An 18608-nucleotide genomic window follows, 5' to 3' on the forward strand; every position below is an offset into this window, starting at 1 on the left:
CTGGGGGTTAGGCACACACTGACTGGCGATATATCATACTTACCTACATTTTGGCTGCTCTCTGCGGGAGAGAGCAGCCAGGTCAGCTCAGAGGGCGGGCAGGGGAGGCTGTGACGTCGTGGAGGGGGTGGGCCGGAGGCGGGATGGGGCGGAGAAAGGGTGGGGCGGAGCAAGGGCGGGGTCATGACGATGCCTCTTTTAAGCCACGCCCCCCGCTCTGTAATGCCGCGATCACTGGCATTACACTGCAGGGGGCGTGGCTATGATGACGCGATTCAGCAAGAATCGCGTCATCAACTGCCCGGACCGCCCACTTTACACACTAAGTGGGCGGACGGGCAGGGGGGACCCCACGAATCGGGAGACTTGCCTGCTCTTCCGGGGGGCCGGGAGGGTCACCCGATTTTCGGGAGCCTCCCGGCCATTCCGGGAGAGTAGGCAAGTATGCAATATATCAATATGCTATTTTACTGTATTTCAAGTTCTATCGTGTAGGGGAGATGCCTGCTACAATCAGTGGGGCACAGATATAATCAATACAGTCACACTGACTGAGGGGTGTAATATGGGGCACCTGCTAGGCTGCTACAATCAGTAATGCAGTTAACACTAATGTAGTTGGGTGTAATAATAAGTACTATAAGGTATGGGTGTCTGCATTATATATCACCCCCCCCCCCCCCCCCCCGATTATAGCACATCCCCCATTCCTTGTAAGATCCATTACTGCACCCCTCAGTCAGTGACTGTATTGACTATATATCAGTGCCTTTAGTGTGACTCCATTATATGAGTTCTGGCAATTAAGTTAGCAAACTCACCACCGTGCAATTGCGGATTTACCACTAGGCAACCAAAGCCGGTTGGTTCTAAATCCAAGTTGGGTAAGGGACCTCTGATGTCACCAGGGGCGGAGCCACATCACAAGGGGGAGGAGCCATGTCCAAACAGGGTACCTGAAATGTACCCTCGCGGGCTCGCTTCACTCGCCACGCTTCAGGCTCGGTGGCTCGCCGCTGGGTTACTAATGGTAGTAGTTGGTGGCGTGGATAGTAGAGGAACTACCCTGCTGGCCTAGCTCCTCCCCCAGGTGACATGGCTCCTCCCCCTGATGTCATAGGTCCTTTAGGACACTTGGATCTAGCATCTACCAACCAAAGCCTAGGCAACAACTAGGCAACCACAAGGCAAAGAACCAATATGTGCGCAAAAGGATCACAATTAAAATATGATTTATTTAATTAATAATCCAATATTGGAAAAATTAAAGATAATAAAATCTTCAAAAATGACCTCACAAATATAATAATATAATGAATCTCACTATTACATTAAGACCATCTGAATCTCGTACATTAAAACAGAAAGAAATATATCAATCTTTCTAAAATGTAACATCTTAAACTAATAAAATTGTAACAATAAAGAATGTATTCCCAGATTGCAATCTTACTTCGGTGCACCGACTCACTACCTTTATATTAATGTCCACACTGGCTGGCCAGCCTGTTTTGAATGAGAAATAAATGGCTAGCTGGAATTCATCCAAGAAATCCGTCAGTAGGTATATAGAATATCTGTAACACAGTTCCAGAGTATAGAAATTGAAAGGAAATCACCCTGCAATTAGAACCGCTTACATACCGTCCCAGCCAGGGAGCATAGATGATTGGAAAGTGTACCGTGCAGCTGAGCGGTACCTGATCTCCCGTGCTACCCAAATGGATGGCTGTTCACTGGAGGATGTTAATATCGGTAAACCGCTGTTGTCTCTCACCGGCACCCGCACTTGTAATCGTGCCGGGATAACCCAGGACCTCCGCTGTCTCTGCTTTGTGTCACGGCATCCGCCGCGCTGCCTGGATGCTAGCCAGATGGCGCGGCTGGGTAATCCTTTAGAGCCGTAGTCAGATATACGGAGTCCCTTGCAGCGAGTTAAAATTATATGCTTATTACCCAGCAAAAGAGCAGTATTAGATGGTCCGAATAAGAGGTCACTCCAAAGCCGTCACCTAACGCATTTCTCGACCATTAGCCCCGGTCGTTTCATCAGAGGTCTTATTCGGACCATCTAATACTACTCTTTTGCTGGGTAATAAGCATATAATTTTAACCCGCTGCAAGGGACTCCGTATATCTTACTACGGCTCTAAAGGATTACCCAGCCGCGCCATCTGGCTAGCATCCAGGCAGCGCGGCGGATGCCGTGACACAAAGCAGAGACAGCGGAGGTCCTGGGTTATCCCGGCACGATTACTAGTGCGGGTGCTGGTGAGAGACAACAGCGGTTTACCGATATTAACATCCTCCAGTTAACAGTCATCCATTTCGGTAGCAAGGGAGATCAGGTATCGCTCAGCAGCACGGAACACTTTCTAATCATCTATGCTCCCTGGCTGGAACGCGCGGGTGCCGGTGAGAGACAACAGCGGTCCACTGATATTAACATCTTCCAGTGAACAGCCATCCATTTCGGTAGCACGGGAGATCAGGTACCGCTCAGCTGCACGGAACACTTTCCAATCATCTTTGCTCCCTGGCTGGGACGGTATGTAAGCGGTTCTAATTGCAGGGTGATTTCCTTTCAATTTCTATACTCTGGAACTGTGTTACAGATATTCTCTATACCTATTGACGGATTTCTTGGATGAATTCCAGCTAGCCATTTATTTCTCATTCAAAACAGGCTGGCCAGCCAGTGTGGACATTAATATAAAGGTAGTGAGTCGGTGCACCGAAGTAAGATTGCAATCTGGGAATACATTCTGTATTGTTACAATTTTATTAGTTTAAGATGTTACATTTTAGAAAGATTGATATATTTCTTTCTGTTTTAATGTACGAGATTCAGATGGTCTTAATGTAATAGTGAGATTCATTATATTATTATATTTGTGAGGTCATTTTTGAAGATTTTATTATCTTTAATTTTTCCAATATTGGATTATTAATTAAATAAATCATATTTTAATTGTGATCCTTTTGCGCACATATTGGTTCTTTGCCTTGTTTTTGTTTGAGGGGTCAGCAACTCCCCCTTTTTTTTGTTTCCGAATTGTGCAGCATTAGGAAGTTCTCTTAGGTATAGGACTACGGGCGCCCTTTCTTTGTATGTAACTAGGCAACCAAGCTGCAAGGGCCCAGCGGGTCCCAGGGTGGCCCCCGACAGTTCATGGAGTCGGGGTGGCATTTCTGATTTCTGACGAAAAATGTTGAGTGCTGGGCTGGCTGAATACTTCTGGCAGGCTGTCAGTGACTAGATAGCTGCCAGGTGCCTGCACCTACCTGTGCACAATGCCCACAGTGTGACTTTAAGTACACTAGTACAACTACCATTCACCTGCTATAATCGGGCAGGGGGCAGATTGGGGAGCATACACTGAGTGGGGGCGGCACAATGAGTGGGGGCCTGTCTGCTACAATTGGTGTGGGGGATGATGACTGAGGATTTCTTGAGGACGGAGGGGGGGGGGGGGGGGGCAAATCGGTGTCTTGCTTAGTGCCCCATGATGTCTGAAGTTAGCTTGGGTCCTTTATAAAGCCATAGGTGTCAGCTCAGGCTGTAATGGTGGTTGGTAGATATTAAAAACTGGATACTAGGAAATCGTGGATGAAAGACTCAGATTGGGAGAATTGGATACTTGAAAATCATGGATGCAAAACTCAGTCTGTACGAACAGGATTTTTGGGAAACATGGCTGAAAGGCTTGAAGTGTAAACTCTGAATACTTGGTAAATGCAACTGGAAGACTTGACTGCGAACTCTGGATACTTGGAAAATGTGACTGAAAGACTGGGACTGTGAACTCTAGATAATTGGACAACGTGACTGAGAGACTTACAGTACATTGTGGAAACTGAATACTGAACAGAGAACTGTAGGAATCATCAACAGCTCCAGATATCCCACAGCTTCCACCTGGCAAGCTGGCAGCCGCAGGAGGTGATGCTGGAACCGAACTCGGAACCAGAGCGCAGAGGATAGCTGAGTATCGTGCTGGAGAGTGAAGCAGGAGATTTCCAGGGACTCAGAGCACCAAGCAAAAAGGCCGTCTGCGGGAGCACAGAGCTAAAGCACCTTCTAGGAAGAGCAACATAAAGCGCTGGCAGTGTTTGATTCGAATCCAGACCCTTTTAAAAGGGGAAAGCTGACTGGGATTGGCTGAGAAACCACAGAGGGCACTGCTTTTGGTTACACTGCATGCATTGGTCTCCAACATGGAGGCTCCCATAACTGCAGACACACAAGGAGTGTGTCCCTTCTGAGTCCCCGATTCCTGAGCCCCAGAGCTCAGCCTCACACCAGCTGACTCTGCCAGACACACTGCAATCTTCTACCATGAGTAGGACCTGGCCGCACGCCGCTGCAGCACCGCCATGACCTGAACAGGGAGACCCTGGGAGCCAGGACCGATGGTTAGACTCCAGACCCTGACAATACTGTAGATAACTGTTATGGGAAACATTGTCCTAGAAAAATGTCTCCTGAAAACATTGGCCAGGAGGCTTTGCCATCAGGATATGGAGGAAGACTATCAGTTCTCTCACTGTAGCCTATGTGGTATGGCCCTTTACGTGAGCATTGTAAGTTGCCAAGGCCAGCAATATAACAGCTATAAATAGACATATAAATATGTTCCCCATGCAGGACATACAAAAATGATTATATTTTGCCAAATACATTAAAGATTTTGACACATTCATAGCTGCTATGAACTACTTTGAAACCTATATTTATTTCATCATCACACAAAAGACAGTTCTACGCAGGAACACTAGTTGTAGTCTATAGCAACAGCTGCTTATGGTCAGAGAGCAAAACTTGTGATTAAGGCCTGACAGACTGCAAGTTACTGTAACTTTTTGGACAGCAGAAATGGTTTTCCCAATGTGGGCACACACGACAGCACTGAGATCTGCCTGAAAACACTTCAGATCATATTTGGCTGAAACTTCAAACAAAAACCTTTCACAAAACAGGGGCGTGTCGTCTCCGTTTTGTGTGTGTGCCAAGGGCAGGGACTGCATCCTCCAAAGCAGATGTCCTGGCCCCGGCAGCGTGAATTCCCCGGACATCCTGAGTAATCTGAGGCTCACTCAGATGGCGGACGTTCGCGCATAGTGATCCAATGCTGCGTCTTCGGACACAGCAGCAGATCTCGGAAGTCGGCAGGAGGCATCTATTTCGTTTACACAAGATGCCTCCTGCGCCATTTGCATCCAAAGACACAGCTGCTGTATGAACTCCGTCCATCTCTAAATCAGGCCCTATGAGTGGTATGTTGCTGCATTTGCAGTGTGTGTAAGATGCACAATGTAAAGAAAAAGACAGTACGCTACTTTAGTAGACCTCGGTTTCACCTGGACGCCTCGCGTTACATGGTGTATATCTACTAGGTGTATGCAGACATATCTGTACATGCCATACTTGCCTACCCTCCCGGAATGACCGGGTGGCTCCCCGAAAATTGGGTGGCCCTACCGGCCCCCTGGAAAGGTGAGCAAGCCTCTCGTTTTCCCTGCAGCTCCTCTGTACCCCCCCCCCCCCCCCCCCCCTCAAACGCCCACAGCAGAGAACATGTGGGCGGTCCGGGGGATCCAATGATGCGATTCGCATCCTCGTAGCTCCGCCCCCCCACTATACAGTGCCTATTTTCTAGGCACTGTATAGCGGGGGCAAAGCCATGATGATGCAATCATTATGCACGCCCCCAGACAGCCCACTTCCCTGTCGGACACCGCCCGGACAGCCCACATTGCCTCTTGGTCACGCCCGCAGACAGCCCATCTTGCCGCCGGCCACGCCTCAAAGCGCCTACAACGTGGCCTCCTCCCGGAGGAGGGGTCAGCAAAGTAGGCAAGTATGGTACATACACAAATTCCCAAGCACACATTAACTCTATGGCCTGAATATATGTAAGCCTTGCTATGCAACTCGCCATGGTTATTTTCATGGGCTCTATCATTTGCAAACAGGCCCTCATTCCGAGTTGTTCGCTCGGTAAAAATCTTCGCATCGCAGCGATTTTCCGCTTAATGCGCATGCGCAATGTTCGCACTGCGACTGCGCCAAGTAAATTTGCTATGCACTTAGTAATTTTACTCACGGCTTTTTCATCGTTCTGGCGATCGTAATGTGATTGACAGGAAATGGGTGTTACTGGGCGGAAACAGGCCGTTTTATGGGCGTGTGGGAAAAAACGCTACCGTTTCCGGAAAAAACGCAGGAGTGGCCGGAGAAACGGAGGAGTGTCTGGGCGAACGCTGGGTGTGTTTGTGACGTCAAACCAGGAACGACAAGCACTGAACTGATCGCAGATGCCGAGTAAGTCTGGAGCTACTCAGAAACTGCTACGAGGTGTGTAATCGCAATATTGCGAATACATCGTTCGCATTTTTAAGATGCTAAGATTCACTCCCAGTAGGCGGCGGCTTAGCATGAGCAAATCTGCTAAAATCCGCTTGCGAGCGAACAACTCGGAATGAGGGCCAGAGTTTCTTATGTGGACCTCTGTGTTTTCCTTGGGGGATCTATATAACTTCATATAACTTTAGGTCACAGTAGTGGATTACTGTTTATGCATGTCTATATGTATTACAATTTTATTATATGTTCTACATGGATTATTATATTGGTTTTATAATTCAACACTCAAACGATAATAATAATTTTCAGGTGTTTTTTCTTTGCGCTGCTAATTTCAGTTTAGGGCTGTACTATTTACATTTGGGTTGTTAGCGGCTTGCGTCGGCAGCTGCTGAAGTAACTGCTCAGTGCCTTGGGACAAAGGGGGTAATTCCAAGTTGATCGCAGCAGGAATTTTTTTAGCAGTTGGGCAAAACCATGTGCACTGCAGGGGAGGCAGATATAACATTTGCAGAGAGAGTTAGATTTGGGTGGGTTATTTTGTTTCTGTGCAGGGTAAATACTGGCTGCTTTATTTTTACACTGCAATTTAGATTGCAGGGATTGAACTCACCACACCCAAATCTATCTCTCTCTGCACATGTTATATCTGCCCCCCCCCCCCCTCCTGCAGTGCACATGGTTTTGCCCAACTGCTAAAAAATTTCCTTCTGCGATCAACTTGGAATTACCCCCTATGTGCACTGCAGGGGAGGCAGATATAACGTGCAGAGAGAGTTGGATTTGGGTGTGGTGTGTTCAATCTGCAATCTAAATTGCAGTGTAAAAATAAAGCAGCCAGTATTTACCCTGCACAGAAACAAAATAACCCACCCAAATCTAACTCTCTCTGCACATGTTATATCTGCCTACCCTGCAGTGCACATGGTTTTGCCCAATTGCTAACAAAGATCCTGCTGCGATCAACTTGGAATTACCCCCAATATATTGAGTTTTTCTGTCACAGGACTAAAGTGCTGGAGATTGGAGTACTCTAGTGTCACATGACTTTTACCTTATCCAAAGTGATGGACGCTATCTGGAAGCGGAGGATAATAATCCAAATGAGGCCCAAAATTAACGTGCGATCACCATCCACAATGTTCTCTGGCCCAATTAGTTTCACAGGCATCTGGTATAAAAATAGAGAGTACATTATGAAGTTTTGTGTTCTTGTAGTTTTGCAAAGGTTGTATGGGATACGGTCATTAAGTCGGCATCACTTAGGTCGACAGTCATTAGTTCGACCACTATTGGTCGACGTGCATTAGGTCGGCATGGTCACTAGGTCAACATGGTCACTGGGTCGACATGTACTAGGTCGACATGGAAAAAGGTCAACATGAGTTTTTCACAATTTTTTTTTCTGAACTTTTTTTAACTTTTTCATACTTTACGATCCATGTGGGCTACGATTGGGAATAGTTACCTGCCCAAAACTTTGCTCGCCATGCGAGGGGACGCAGTGCACTAATTGGGGTTCCCCATCACTTTACGAAGAAAACACCACCAAAAAAATTGGATTTTGATAACCTACCGGTAAATCCTTTTCTCCTAGTCCGTAGAGGATGCTGGGGACGACATCAAGACCATGGGGTATAGACGGGATCCGCAGGAGACATGGGCACTCTAAACACTTTTCATTGGGTGTGAACTGGCTCCTCCCTCTATGCCCCTCCTCCAGACCCCAGTTGTAGGAACTGTGCCCAGGGAGACTGACATTCCGAGGGAAGGAATTACTTAACTAGTGGTGAGATATCTACCAACTCACACCCTCAACCATGCCGCACGCATGGCATTCAACATAACACACGCCAACAGGCATGAACTAATTGCAGCAACATGCTGAAACCAAGATAACACAACTTGTGTAACTGTAATAACTAAACTGCAGGTAAAGTACGCACTGGGACGGGCGCCCAGCATCCTTTACGGACTAGGAGAAAAGGATTTACCGGTAGATTATCAAAATCCTATTTTCTCATACATCCTAGAGGATGCTGGGGATGACATCAAGACCATGGGGTCTACTCTATACCAAAGCTCCAGTACGGGCGGGAGAGTGCGGATAACCCTGCAGCACCGATTGACCAAACTTTAGGTCCTCATCGGCCAAGGTGCCAAACTTGTAGAACTTAGCAAATGTGTTTGACCCTGACCAAGTAGCTGCTCGGCAAAGTTGTAATGCCGAGACACCCCGGGCAGCCGCCCAGGATGAGACCACCTTCCTAGTGGAGTGGGCCTTTACTGACATCGGTAACGGCAATCCAGCCGTAGTATGAGCTTGCTGAATCGTATTTCTAATCCAACGTGCAATAGTCTGCTTGGAAGCAGGACAGCCAATCTTGTTGTGATCATACAGGACAAACAGAGCCTCTGTTTTCCGTATACAAGCTGTTCTAGCAACATAGATTTTCAAAGCTCTAACCACATCTAGAGACTTTGAATCAGTGAATGTGTCAGTAACTACTGGCACCGCAATAGGTTGGTTTATGTGAAAAACAGAAACCACCTTTGGAAGAAAATGTTGGCGAGTTCGCAACTCTGCCCTATCTTCATGTAAAATCAGGTAAGGGCTCTTGTGAGACAAGGCCCCCAATTCCGACACCCGCCTTGCGGATACCAATGCCAAAAGCATCACCACTTTCCAAGTGAGAAACTTCAACTCTATCTTTTGTAGAGGCTCAAACCAATCCGATTGAAGGAACTGCAATACCACATTAAGGTCCCATGGTGCCACTGGAGGCACGAATGGAGGCTGGATGTGCAGAACCCCTTTCACGATCCTGCAAAAAATGGAGAAAACGTCCTAAGTGAACTCTTCCGTAGGAGCTTTCTTGGATTCACACCAAGACACATGTTTTCTCCAAATACGGTGGTAATGTTTTGACGTTACTCCCTTTCTGGCCTGAATAAGGGTGGGGATGACCTCAATAGGAATACCCTTCCTGGCTAGGATACGGCGCTCAACAGCCATGCCGTCAAACGTAGCCGCGGTAAGTCTTGGTACACACAGGGCCCCTGCTGCAGCAGGTCCTCCCGCGGAGGAAGAGGCCGAGGATCTCCTATGAGTAACTGCTGAAGATCTGGGTACCAAGCCCTTCTTGGCCAGTCTGGGGCAATGAAGATTGCTCAAACCCTTGTCTTTCTTATGATCCTGAGTACTTTTGGGATCAGCGGAAGTGGAGGGAAAACATACACTGACGAAAACACCCACTGGGTCACCAGTGCATACCTGGAACAGTATCTCTGAATACTCTGGCATGGAACCTGCCAAACTGTATGGCCTCATAGGCCGCCACCATCTTCCCCAACAACCGAATATCTGTTTTACCATTTTCTGGATTTCCAAAGCCTTTTCCTGCGGAAAAAATACTCTCTGAACTTCTGTGTCCAGAATCATCCCGAGGAAAGACAACCTTGTCGTCGGTTCCAACTGTGAATTTGGGTAATTTATGATCCACCCGTGTTGTTGGAGCATTGACAGGGAGAGGGATATGTTTTGTAATAACTGCTCCCTGGATCTCGCCTTTATCAGGAGGTCGTCCATATAAGGGATTATATTGACTCCTTTCTGACGAAGGAGGACCATCATCTCCGCCATCACCTTGGTGAATACCCTCGGCGCCGTGGAGAGACCGAAAGGTAACGTCTGGAATTGGTAATGGCAATCCTGAATCGCGAATCTCAGATAAGCCTGGTGAGGAGGATAAATGGGAACATGCAGGTAAGCATCCTTTATGTCCACCGACACTAAGTAGTCCCCCTCCTCCAGACTGGCAATCACCGCCCGAAGTGATTCCATCATGAACTTGAATCTTTTCAGGAAGAAATTCAGACCTTTTACATTTAGGATCGGTCTGACCGAGCCGTCCGGCTTCGGAACAACAAAGAGGCTGAATAAAAACCCCGCCCTTGTTGTGACAACGGTACCAGGACTATAACCTGGTCTTGACATAATTTTTGGATTGCCGCTGTTACTGCTTCTCTCTCTGGCGGAGAAGCTGGCAAGGTCGATTTGAAAAATCGGCATGGGGGAACATCTTGAAACTCTAGTTGTATCCCTGGGATACTATTTGCAACACCCAGGGAGACAGGCCAGACAGAATCCAATCCTGGCTGAAGAGCTTGAGACGTGCCCCCACCCGAGCGGCCTCCCGCAAGGGAGTTCCAGCGTCATGCTGGGGATTTGGCAGAATTAGGGGTAGACTTCTGCTCTTGGGAACCTGGAGCCAGTGTGGGCTTCTTTCCCCTTCCCCTACCTGCAAAAGAAGGGGGAACCTCTCGCCTTTTTGTATTTATTGGGCCGAAAGGACTGCATTTGCGGGTGATAGGTCTTTTTTGCCGGTGCAGGCGCAGAGGGCAAAAATGTTGACTTACCTGCGGTAGCCGCCGAGACTAACGCATCCAGGCCATCGCCAAATAAGGCCTCACCTTTATATGGGAGAGCCTCCATGTTTCTTTTGGAATCTGCATCCGCGTTCCACTGGCGAATCCATAACGCCCGCCTAGCCGATACTGCCATGGTAGCGGCTTGTGAACTCAAGAGTCCAATATCCTTCATTGCTTCCAGTATGTAGGTGGCAGCGTCCTCGATATTCCCTAACTTAAGGAGTATCTCATCTTTATCAATCGTGTCAATTTCTGATGACATGCTTTCTGACCATTTTTCAATAGCGCGACTCACCCATGCGCAGGCAATAGTGGGCCTGAGCAGTATACCATTTTGCGGTCTGCCAGCTCTTTAAGAGAAGCCGTGCCAGGAGCAGGGAGAATTACCTTCTTTGTCAACCTGGAAAGTGCACTGTCTAACACAGGGGGTAACTCCCATTTTTTCCTGTCTTCAACCGGGAAAGGATAAGCTATGTGAATCCTTTTGGCAATACGAAATTTTTTATCAGGATTCACCCACATTCCTTCAAACAGAGCATTTAGTTCGTGTGAAGGAGGGAACGTGACTTTGGTTTTCTTTTCCTTACATAAATAAGCTCTCTCCTGAGGTACAGGAGTGCTTTCTGTAACCTCCAACACGTCCCTTATAGTCACAATCATATATTGTATACTTTTTGCCAATTTATGAACTATCTCTCTGGATTCACTATTGTCGACACAAGAATCAGAATCCGTGTCGGTATCAGTGTTTACAACATTTGCAAATGGTCTCTTATGTGACCCAGAGGGGCCGCCCGCATAAGGAATAACAGCATCCTGACAAAATCACATCTTCCACAGATTTTCTCCAGCATGCAGCCTTAGATTCAGATTTATCTAATCTACGGTTAATCAGATGCATACTGTCACGTAGCTCTTTCACCCATGCAGGCTCTTGGTGTGCTAGTAGCGCCACCACATTACAACTCTGTGTCCCTAAAATGGCTTCCTCCGGGGAGGAACTCCCTGCCTCAGACATGCCTCACACGTGTACACCACACTCACAGACACACTGGGACTTATTTTGGGGACAGACCCCCAGTAAAATCTGTCAGAGGGACACAGGATAGGAGCAGCCAGTTCACAAACCCGGCGCCAGTATTGCCTGTGAACACAGTATGTCCACAGCCCAAAAACGCTTTAAAATAGTAATATACACTATCAAATGCACCACAATCGCTTTGTGCCCCCCCTTTATAGCACCCTGTACTTGTCAGAAGGGGAGGAGAGGACCAGCGTGTTAGAGGACCAGCGAGTAGAGCGAGAAAATGGTGCTGAGTAGTGTGCTGGCTGCCTGAGGAAGAAGCTCCACCCCTCAGTATCCATGACAATATTTATACTGGCGGGGGTAGGGCTGTGCCAGCGGCATCTTATGCCCCCTTTTAGCTAGTTTGAGGTATTTTTCTTGCTGCCCAGGGCAAGTCATGTCAGCAAGTGGCTGTCAGGCCATGCTGGAAATTTTAGTTCCAGAACAAATAGTTACCTACAACAAAATCAAACCAGAAGTTATGTTTAACCCAGTGGTTCCCTAACTCGGTCCTCAAGACACCCTAACAGTCCAAGTTTTAAGGATATCCTATTTTGAGCACAGATGGTTAAATCAGATGATCTGAGGTACTGTACTCATTAATATCCCTTTTCCACTAGCTCAAAAAACACGGGTAAATGCACAGGGGCGCGCATTTACCCGTGTTTTTTGCAAGTGGAAAAGATTCCCCCTGCAAAAACACTGATCAAGTGACCCGTGAATCCTACCCGGGTAAATACCTGGGTAGGACACAGGAATGATCCGGGTAGGGTTGTAGTGTAAGCGGAAACCGTGTCGATGCGACACGGCTCCCGGTTACACTGTAAGGAAGGGCGACGCTGGGAGATCATGTGATCTCCCAGCGCCGCCCCTGCCGCGTCACTAGCAGCGTCACCAACCCGGGAATATGCCAGGTTGGCGAGTGCAAAGGGAAAGGGGGCTGAGCACGGGCCGCAGCCGGGTAGCACCCGTGTCATTCTCCCGGCTGCGACCCGTACTCATAGGTGGAAAAAGGGGCATGAGACACCTGTGCTCAAGCATGGATAGCCTTAAAACCTGGACTGTTAGGGTGCCTTGGGCACCAAGTTTGTGAACCACCAAGTTTGGTTTAACCAGGCACAAGTATTCAGGTACCATCTTGCCATATATATCGGCTTAGCATTGCATTATGTTCCTCAAAAAATGTACCCTTTAATAATGGCACTGACACCGACCTATAAAACTCTACACGTGAACAGAAAATGGCAAGATCATTATTTTCGTATGTCGGAGATATTTCATACATATATAGCAGGTCTTAGATGTTAAAATGAGTTCAATGAAAGCCAAGCTAACGTAATCATGGAAAAACTTTTAATTACATTTATTATTTAACTGGTTTACTTCCAAAGCCAGAATTATACTATATATTCCATGACAGCAACGTTCCAGAAGATCAGTGAAGACATAATAGGAAATGTGCCTGGTAATTTACATTTTACAGTAATACTTTGTCGGTTCTATAAAGATTGCACCAACCATACTGTAATACACACAAGGGTGGTGCTACTTCATATAATTATTACTCCTGTCCCACCCACTTTCGGTGAACAGTCTGTCAGTGAGAAAAACCACTGTGCAGCAGTAAGTATAATAAAATATTTTTTTATAAAAATATGAAAAATGAAAAAATTCTGGTCAAACACTGTATAAAAAAAAAAAAATCACGTGACTTCCATGACCTGTATAATATGGTAGCGGAAATCCTTGGTATCCTATAATATGATTATATCTCATAGTAGGGATGAGTTATACTATATTTCCTGGCACTCACAGACTCACTTGCATTGTAAAAATGAAAACTTGATACGGTCACCACAATGTTTTTTAAAGGTTAAGTGTAATAGGGTGCGGGTTCCATGAACCGGCGCAATCTCTGCAATTAAGTCTGCAGATTTAAAGCGGTAATAATTTAAAAGACAAAACCAACCTGATTTTACCTTTTAAATTATTGGCACTTTAAATACACAGGCTTAATAGCCGAGATTGCGACGATTCACAAACTTGCACCCTATACATACTGTATATTCCTGTATGTCTGACCTTGGACTTCAGGAAGGCCAGAGCTTTGCTGTTGTTTTCCAAAAAATGGACTCTCATCTTTCCTCGTGCTGGTTTAGGCAGCTGCTCCCCAGAAATGAACTCCAGCAGGCGTAGCAGGTACAACCCATCACATAGATCTATGTATATATCTGTAATTGGGATACTGTTCTGTATGGGGGGAAAAAAATGATTACAAAAACTTATTTACTCAAAGACTACATTAGTGATGATGTACCTAAGATATATAGGGCACAGCAATGGGCATCAATTATGACACATTGATTTTTAGCAAGAAGTAAAACTTATTTACAAAGGGTTAAAAACAGCCCTATTACAGCAGTGTTCCCCAATACGGTCCTATTGTAACACTAACCGTCTTGATTTTAGTGATGCCCTTGTTAGAACACAGTTGATTATCTCAAAATAACTGTAGGTCCAGTTGTAAATTGTAGGTAGTATTTGTTCATTGTAAGCATAGATAACAATCAGGGAGGGAATCACAGGCTACTAACTCCAGGAATGTAATGCTCTTAATTGTACACAATAACGAATCGCATTCCAGAATACTATTTGTCTACCACCTTTATTGCCATGCAAAAATAAATCTAATTCTTAATACATTTATGGCTGTCATTGGCCTATCAGTCCAGAGGTCACAATCTGTACAGCAACTACCACCTGGAATATTTCTTCAAAACATGAAATCATCTGTACTTGGCATGCCAAGCTTCTGTTCCAAAGTTCTCAACAGGATTCCTACATGGGGCAGGACTTACAGCATGTAAGGCACATAGATATCTGCAGGCAAGGGGGCATTTAGTGACGTGCATATTGTTGTGAGCTCCGCCAATATATAGATGGAACTAATAACATCTAATCACTTGCTCTGTGCTGAAGTATGGTCACAAGCACTTTCTATATAAATCCATATAGCTAAATCTACCTGCCAACCAGTTTCTCACCAGCCCATGACAAAGGAAGATATGTGTAGTAGTACAGGCAGATGGTTAGAGTTGGCTCCTCGTGTTGTAGGCCACTGGTAGAACTGGTTATGGAGGACAACTGTCGTCCATTCTCTAGAGACACCCCTAATATAATTAAATCTACTAAAACATTTTCATAGACGGGTGGGTGAAGAATAATCTTCTTCATCTTTGAATTTGGAAACCCCACTTCTGTAAAAAGGTTTATCTACTTGGTTCTTCTGATGTAGATAATGGCATCAATCAAATAATGACCAAAATTACTGGAAATATATCCTAATGCAGATAATGTTATCTTTAGGGTAGATTAGGCGAGGCATAATACAAAAAATAAAATGAGTATATATATATATATATAGAGAGAGAGAGAGAGAGAGAGTTTTATATATATATATATATATATATATATATATATATATACAAACATACAGTATATACACACCAAACATTTTGGAAAATTAGTAGCATTCCCATAGAACTGCCATATCAAGCAGAATAGTAATATAGACAAGTGATAATGCTCTATGGGGCAGATGTATTAAGTCTGGAGAAGTGATAAAGCAGTGATAAGTGGAAGGTAATAACGCACCAGCCAGTCATTACAGGTTTGAAAAATGACAGTTAGGAGCTGATTGGCTGGTGCGTTATCACCTTCCACTTATCACTGCTTTATCACTTCTCCAGACTTATTACATCTGCCCCTGTAAGACATATACTGTAGACATTTTATAGAGAGTATTGTATGTACATGTTGTCTGTAGATGTTGTTCATCCAGTTCGTGAATGTTTTCTTTTGCATAAGCATGCGCTGCTCCTGAAGTTTTTTAATATGGCCCTTTTCATAGTCAGTTATCCCTTCCTCGTCCATGATGACCCTGTGAACAATAAAACAAGCTAATTGTTAGAACAGTAGAATGCTTGAATATAGATCTTTTGCATTAATAGTTGGATAAGTCATTTATTCATTCAGTTAATTTATTGCTCTCAAAGACCTCAGTACCATGAGTAGCTGAAAGGATATCTGTTATCGCTTTAAAAGACCTTTTCCTGTTTTGCACTGGATTTTATTTATTTTCAGTTTTTTTATTCATTTTTTTATCTGGAATTTTTATTGTATTTGGAACTGTGGAAGAACCCTATGTTTTTCTTTCTTGCAAAATGTGTGATGTGATTAATGAGATTGATGTGATTGACAGCTGAACTTATGTACAAACAACTAGTATATGAATTCCCATTATGTGGATACAGACAGCAGAAAAGAAGAGGCACTGCACCAAAATCAAGGTCAAAACAAATTGGGGTGGGGTTGGTGAGGCGGCCATGAGACTGGAGACAGTGGCGAACGATGCTGGAGAGAGACAGAGGGGTATGAGGCTGGAGAGAGACAGGGAGGGATGATACTGGAGAGAGACAGAGGGGGCCATGAGGCTAGAGAGAGGCAGGGAGGCATGAGGCTGGAGAGAGACAGGGAGGGATGAGGCTGGAGAGAGACAGAGGGGTATGAGGCTGGAGAGAGACAGGGAGGGATGATGCTGGAGAGAGACAGAGGGGACCATGAGGCTGGAGAGAGACAGGGAGGGATGATGCTGGAGAGAGACAGAGGGGTATGAGGCTGGAGAGAGACAGGGAGGGATGATGCTGGAGAGAGACAGAGGGGACCATGAGGCTGGAGAGAGACAGGGAGGGATGATGCTGGAGAGAGACAGAGGGGTATGAGGCTGGAGAGAGACAGGGAGGGATGATGCTGGAGAGAGACAGAGGGGCATGAGGCTGGAGAGAGACAGGGAGGGATGATGCTGGAGAGAGACAGAGGGGCATGAGGCTGGAGAGAGACAGGGAGGGATGATGCTGGAGAGAGACAGGGAGGGATGATGCTGGAGAGAGACAGAGGGGACCATGAGGCTGGAGAGAGACAGGGAGGGATGATGCTGGAGAGAGACAGAGGGGACCATGAGGCTGGAGAGAGACAGGGAGGGATGATGCTGGAGAGAGACAGAGGGGTATGAGGCTGGAGAGAGACAGGGAGGGATGATGCTGGAGAGAGACAGGGAGGGATGATGCTGGAGAGAGACAGAGAGGCATGAGGCTGGAGAGAGACAGGGAGGGATGATGCTGGAGAGAGACAGGGAGGGATGATGCTGGAGAGAGACAGAGGGGCATGAGGCTGGAGAGAGACAGGGAGGGATGATGCTGGAGAGAGACAGAGGGGCATGAGGCTGGAGAGAGACAGGGAGGGATGATGCTGGAGAGAGACAGAGGGGCATGAGGCTGGAGAGAGACAGGGAGGGATGATGCTGGAGAGAGACAGAGGGGCATGAGGCTGGAGAGAGACAGGGAGGGATGATGCTGGAGAGAGACAGAGAGGCATGAGGCTGGAGAGAGACAGGGAGGGATGATGCTGGAGAGAGACAGAGGGGCATGAGGCTGGAGAGAGACAGGGAGGGATGATGCTGGAGAGAGACAGAGGGGGCCATGAGGCTAGAGAGAGGCCGGGAGGCATGAGGCTGGAGAGAGACAGAGGAGCATTACATTGTGGAGAGATGGGGAGAATAAGGTTGGAGAGACAGCACATTCTGATCTCCAGCAGCCTGGCAAAAAGTGAGATTGATGTCAGTTTTCTTTTTCATTAGCTGTAAGGGTCAGCCGGGACGGTAGAGGATGGGTTTCAGAGCAGACTTCTAGCCTGTGGAGGGGGCAGTGAGAAGCCTGTGGAGGAATCAATAAGACCTATGTGGAATTAACATCACATATGTTTACATGTCCATAACTTCACTAGTTACCAGCCCGTCAAACTGATGGAACATCCTAACATAGTCAGTGCCGGCCCAAGTAGGGCAACACTTAAATTGCTCCATTGGGCGCCATCTAGTGGCCATCAGTGCGCAAAACAGCTGAACTCCCCCCATAGAGGTGAGGAGCTGTGTTAGTCTTTCATTGTATAGGATACCTTCTGCAAAGTGGTACCTGGACAATTAAGAACACCTGCTGTACACAATTAATTTCTTCCTGAAATTATCTTACATAAATTGATTTTTAGCATAGTTAATTGCCCCAAGAACAATCCTACAGTATAAATGTGTGTACTGCTAAGTATTTCCCTAAAACAAATCCGGCTCATATACACATCGAAGAATATAACTGTGTAAAATGATATTGTCTTGTCCACAGCAAGTCTACTGTATGTCAGTGGTTTTTAACCTCAACCCTCAAGTACCCCGTGTACAGGCCATGATTTGAGGATTTCTGCCTGCAAACAGGTGGAATAATTACTGACCAAACAAAACAATACAGATGACCTCACCTGTGCAGGGTTACAGAAATACACTAAACTTGGCCTGCTGGTGGCACTTGAGAACCACTGTTATCTGTAACGGCAATTAAAGTATTATATAATCCAGCAATTCACAATCAGTGTCATGACACATTTGTGTAGCCGCAATCCAGACAGGGAGTGTCACAAGATTGTCTCATGAAAATAAGCATTTTATATACAGTATGAGCTATACTTTAATGGTCAATTACAGAAAATCCCTCAATTGGGCATCAGGAAGTGAAATGAGATGTTAAAATCTATTGGCAAATGTCAGGGGATGCAGTCAGCATCTCAGCGCACTGGATGGCGGCAGTCAGGTGACCGACACCGAAATCCTGACACCACTCGGAATCCCGGCAACCGGAA

General features: G+C 46.2%; 1 protein-coding gene across 5 annotated transcripts in view; it reads right to left on the reverse strand.

Annotated features, from left to right (window-relative positions):
- SPTBN5 (spectrin beta, non-erythrocytic 5) overlaps window positions 1-18608 on the reverse strand; it is a 704607-nt gene that overhangs the window by 622057 nt on the left and 63942 nt on the right. For all 5 annotated transcript variants that reach the window (XM_063947637.1, XM_063947638.1, XM_063947639.1 and 2 more), the window contains 3 exons: window positions 15678-15804; window positions 13947-14114; window positions 7422-7538 (listed from right to left, as the gene is read on the reverse strand). In XM_063947637.1, coding sequence (XP_063803707.1) covers window positions 7422-7538; window positions 13947-14114; window positions 15678-15797 — 405 coding nt within the window. In that variant the 5' untranslated portion in view covers window positions 15798-15804. The remainder of the gene's footprint in view (window positions 1-7421; window positions 7539-13946; window positions 14115-15677; window positions 15805-18608) is intronic.

Source organism: Pseudophryne corroboree, chromosome 12, assembly GCF_028390025.1.
Source record: "Pseudophryne corroboree isolate aPseCor3 chromosome 12, aPseCor3.hap2, whole genome shotgun sequence".
Lineage (NCBI taxonomy): Eukaryota > Metazoa > Chordata > Amphibia > Anura > Myobatrachidae > Pseudophryne > Pseudophryne corroboree.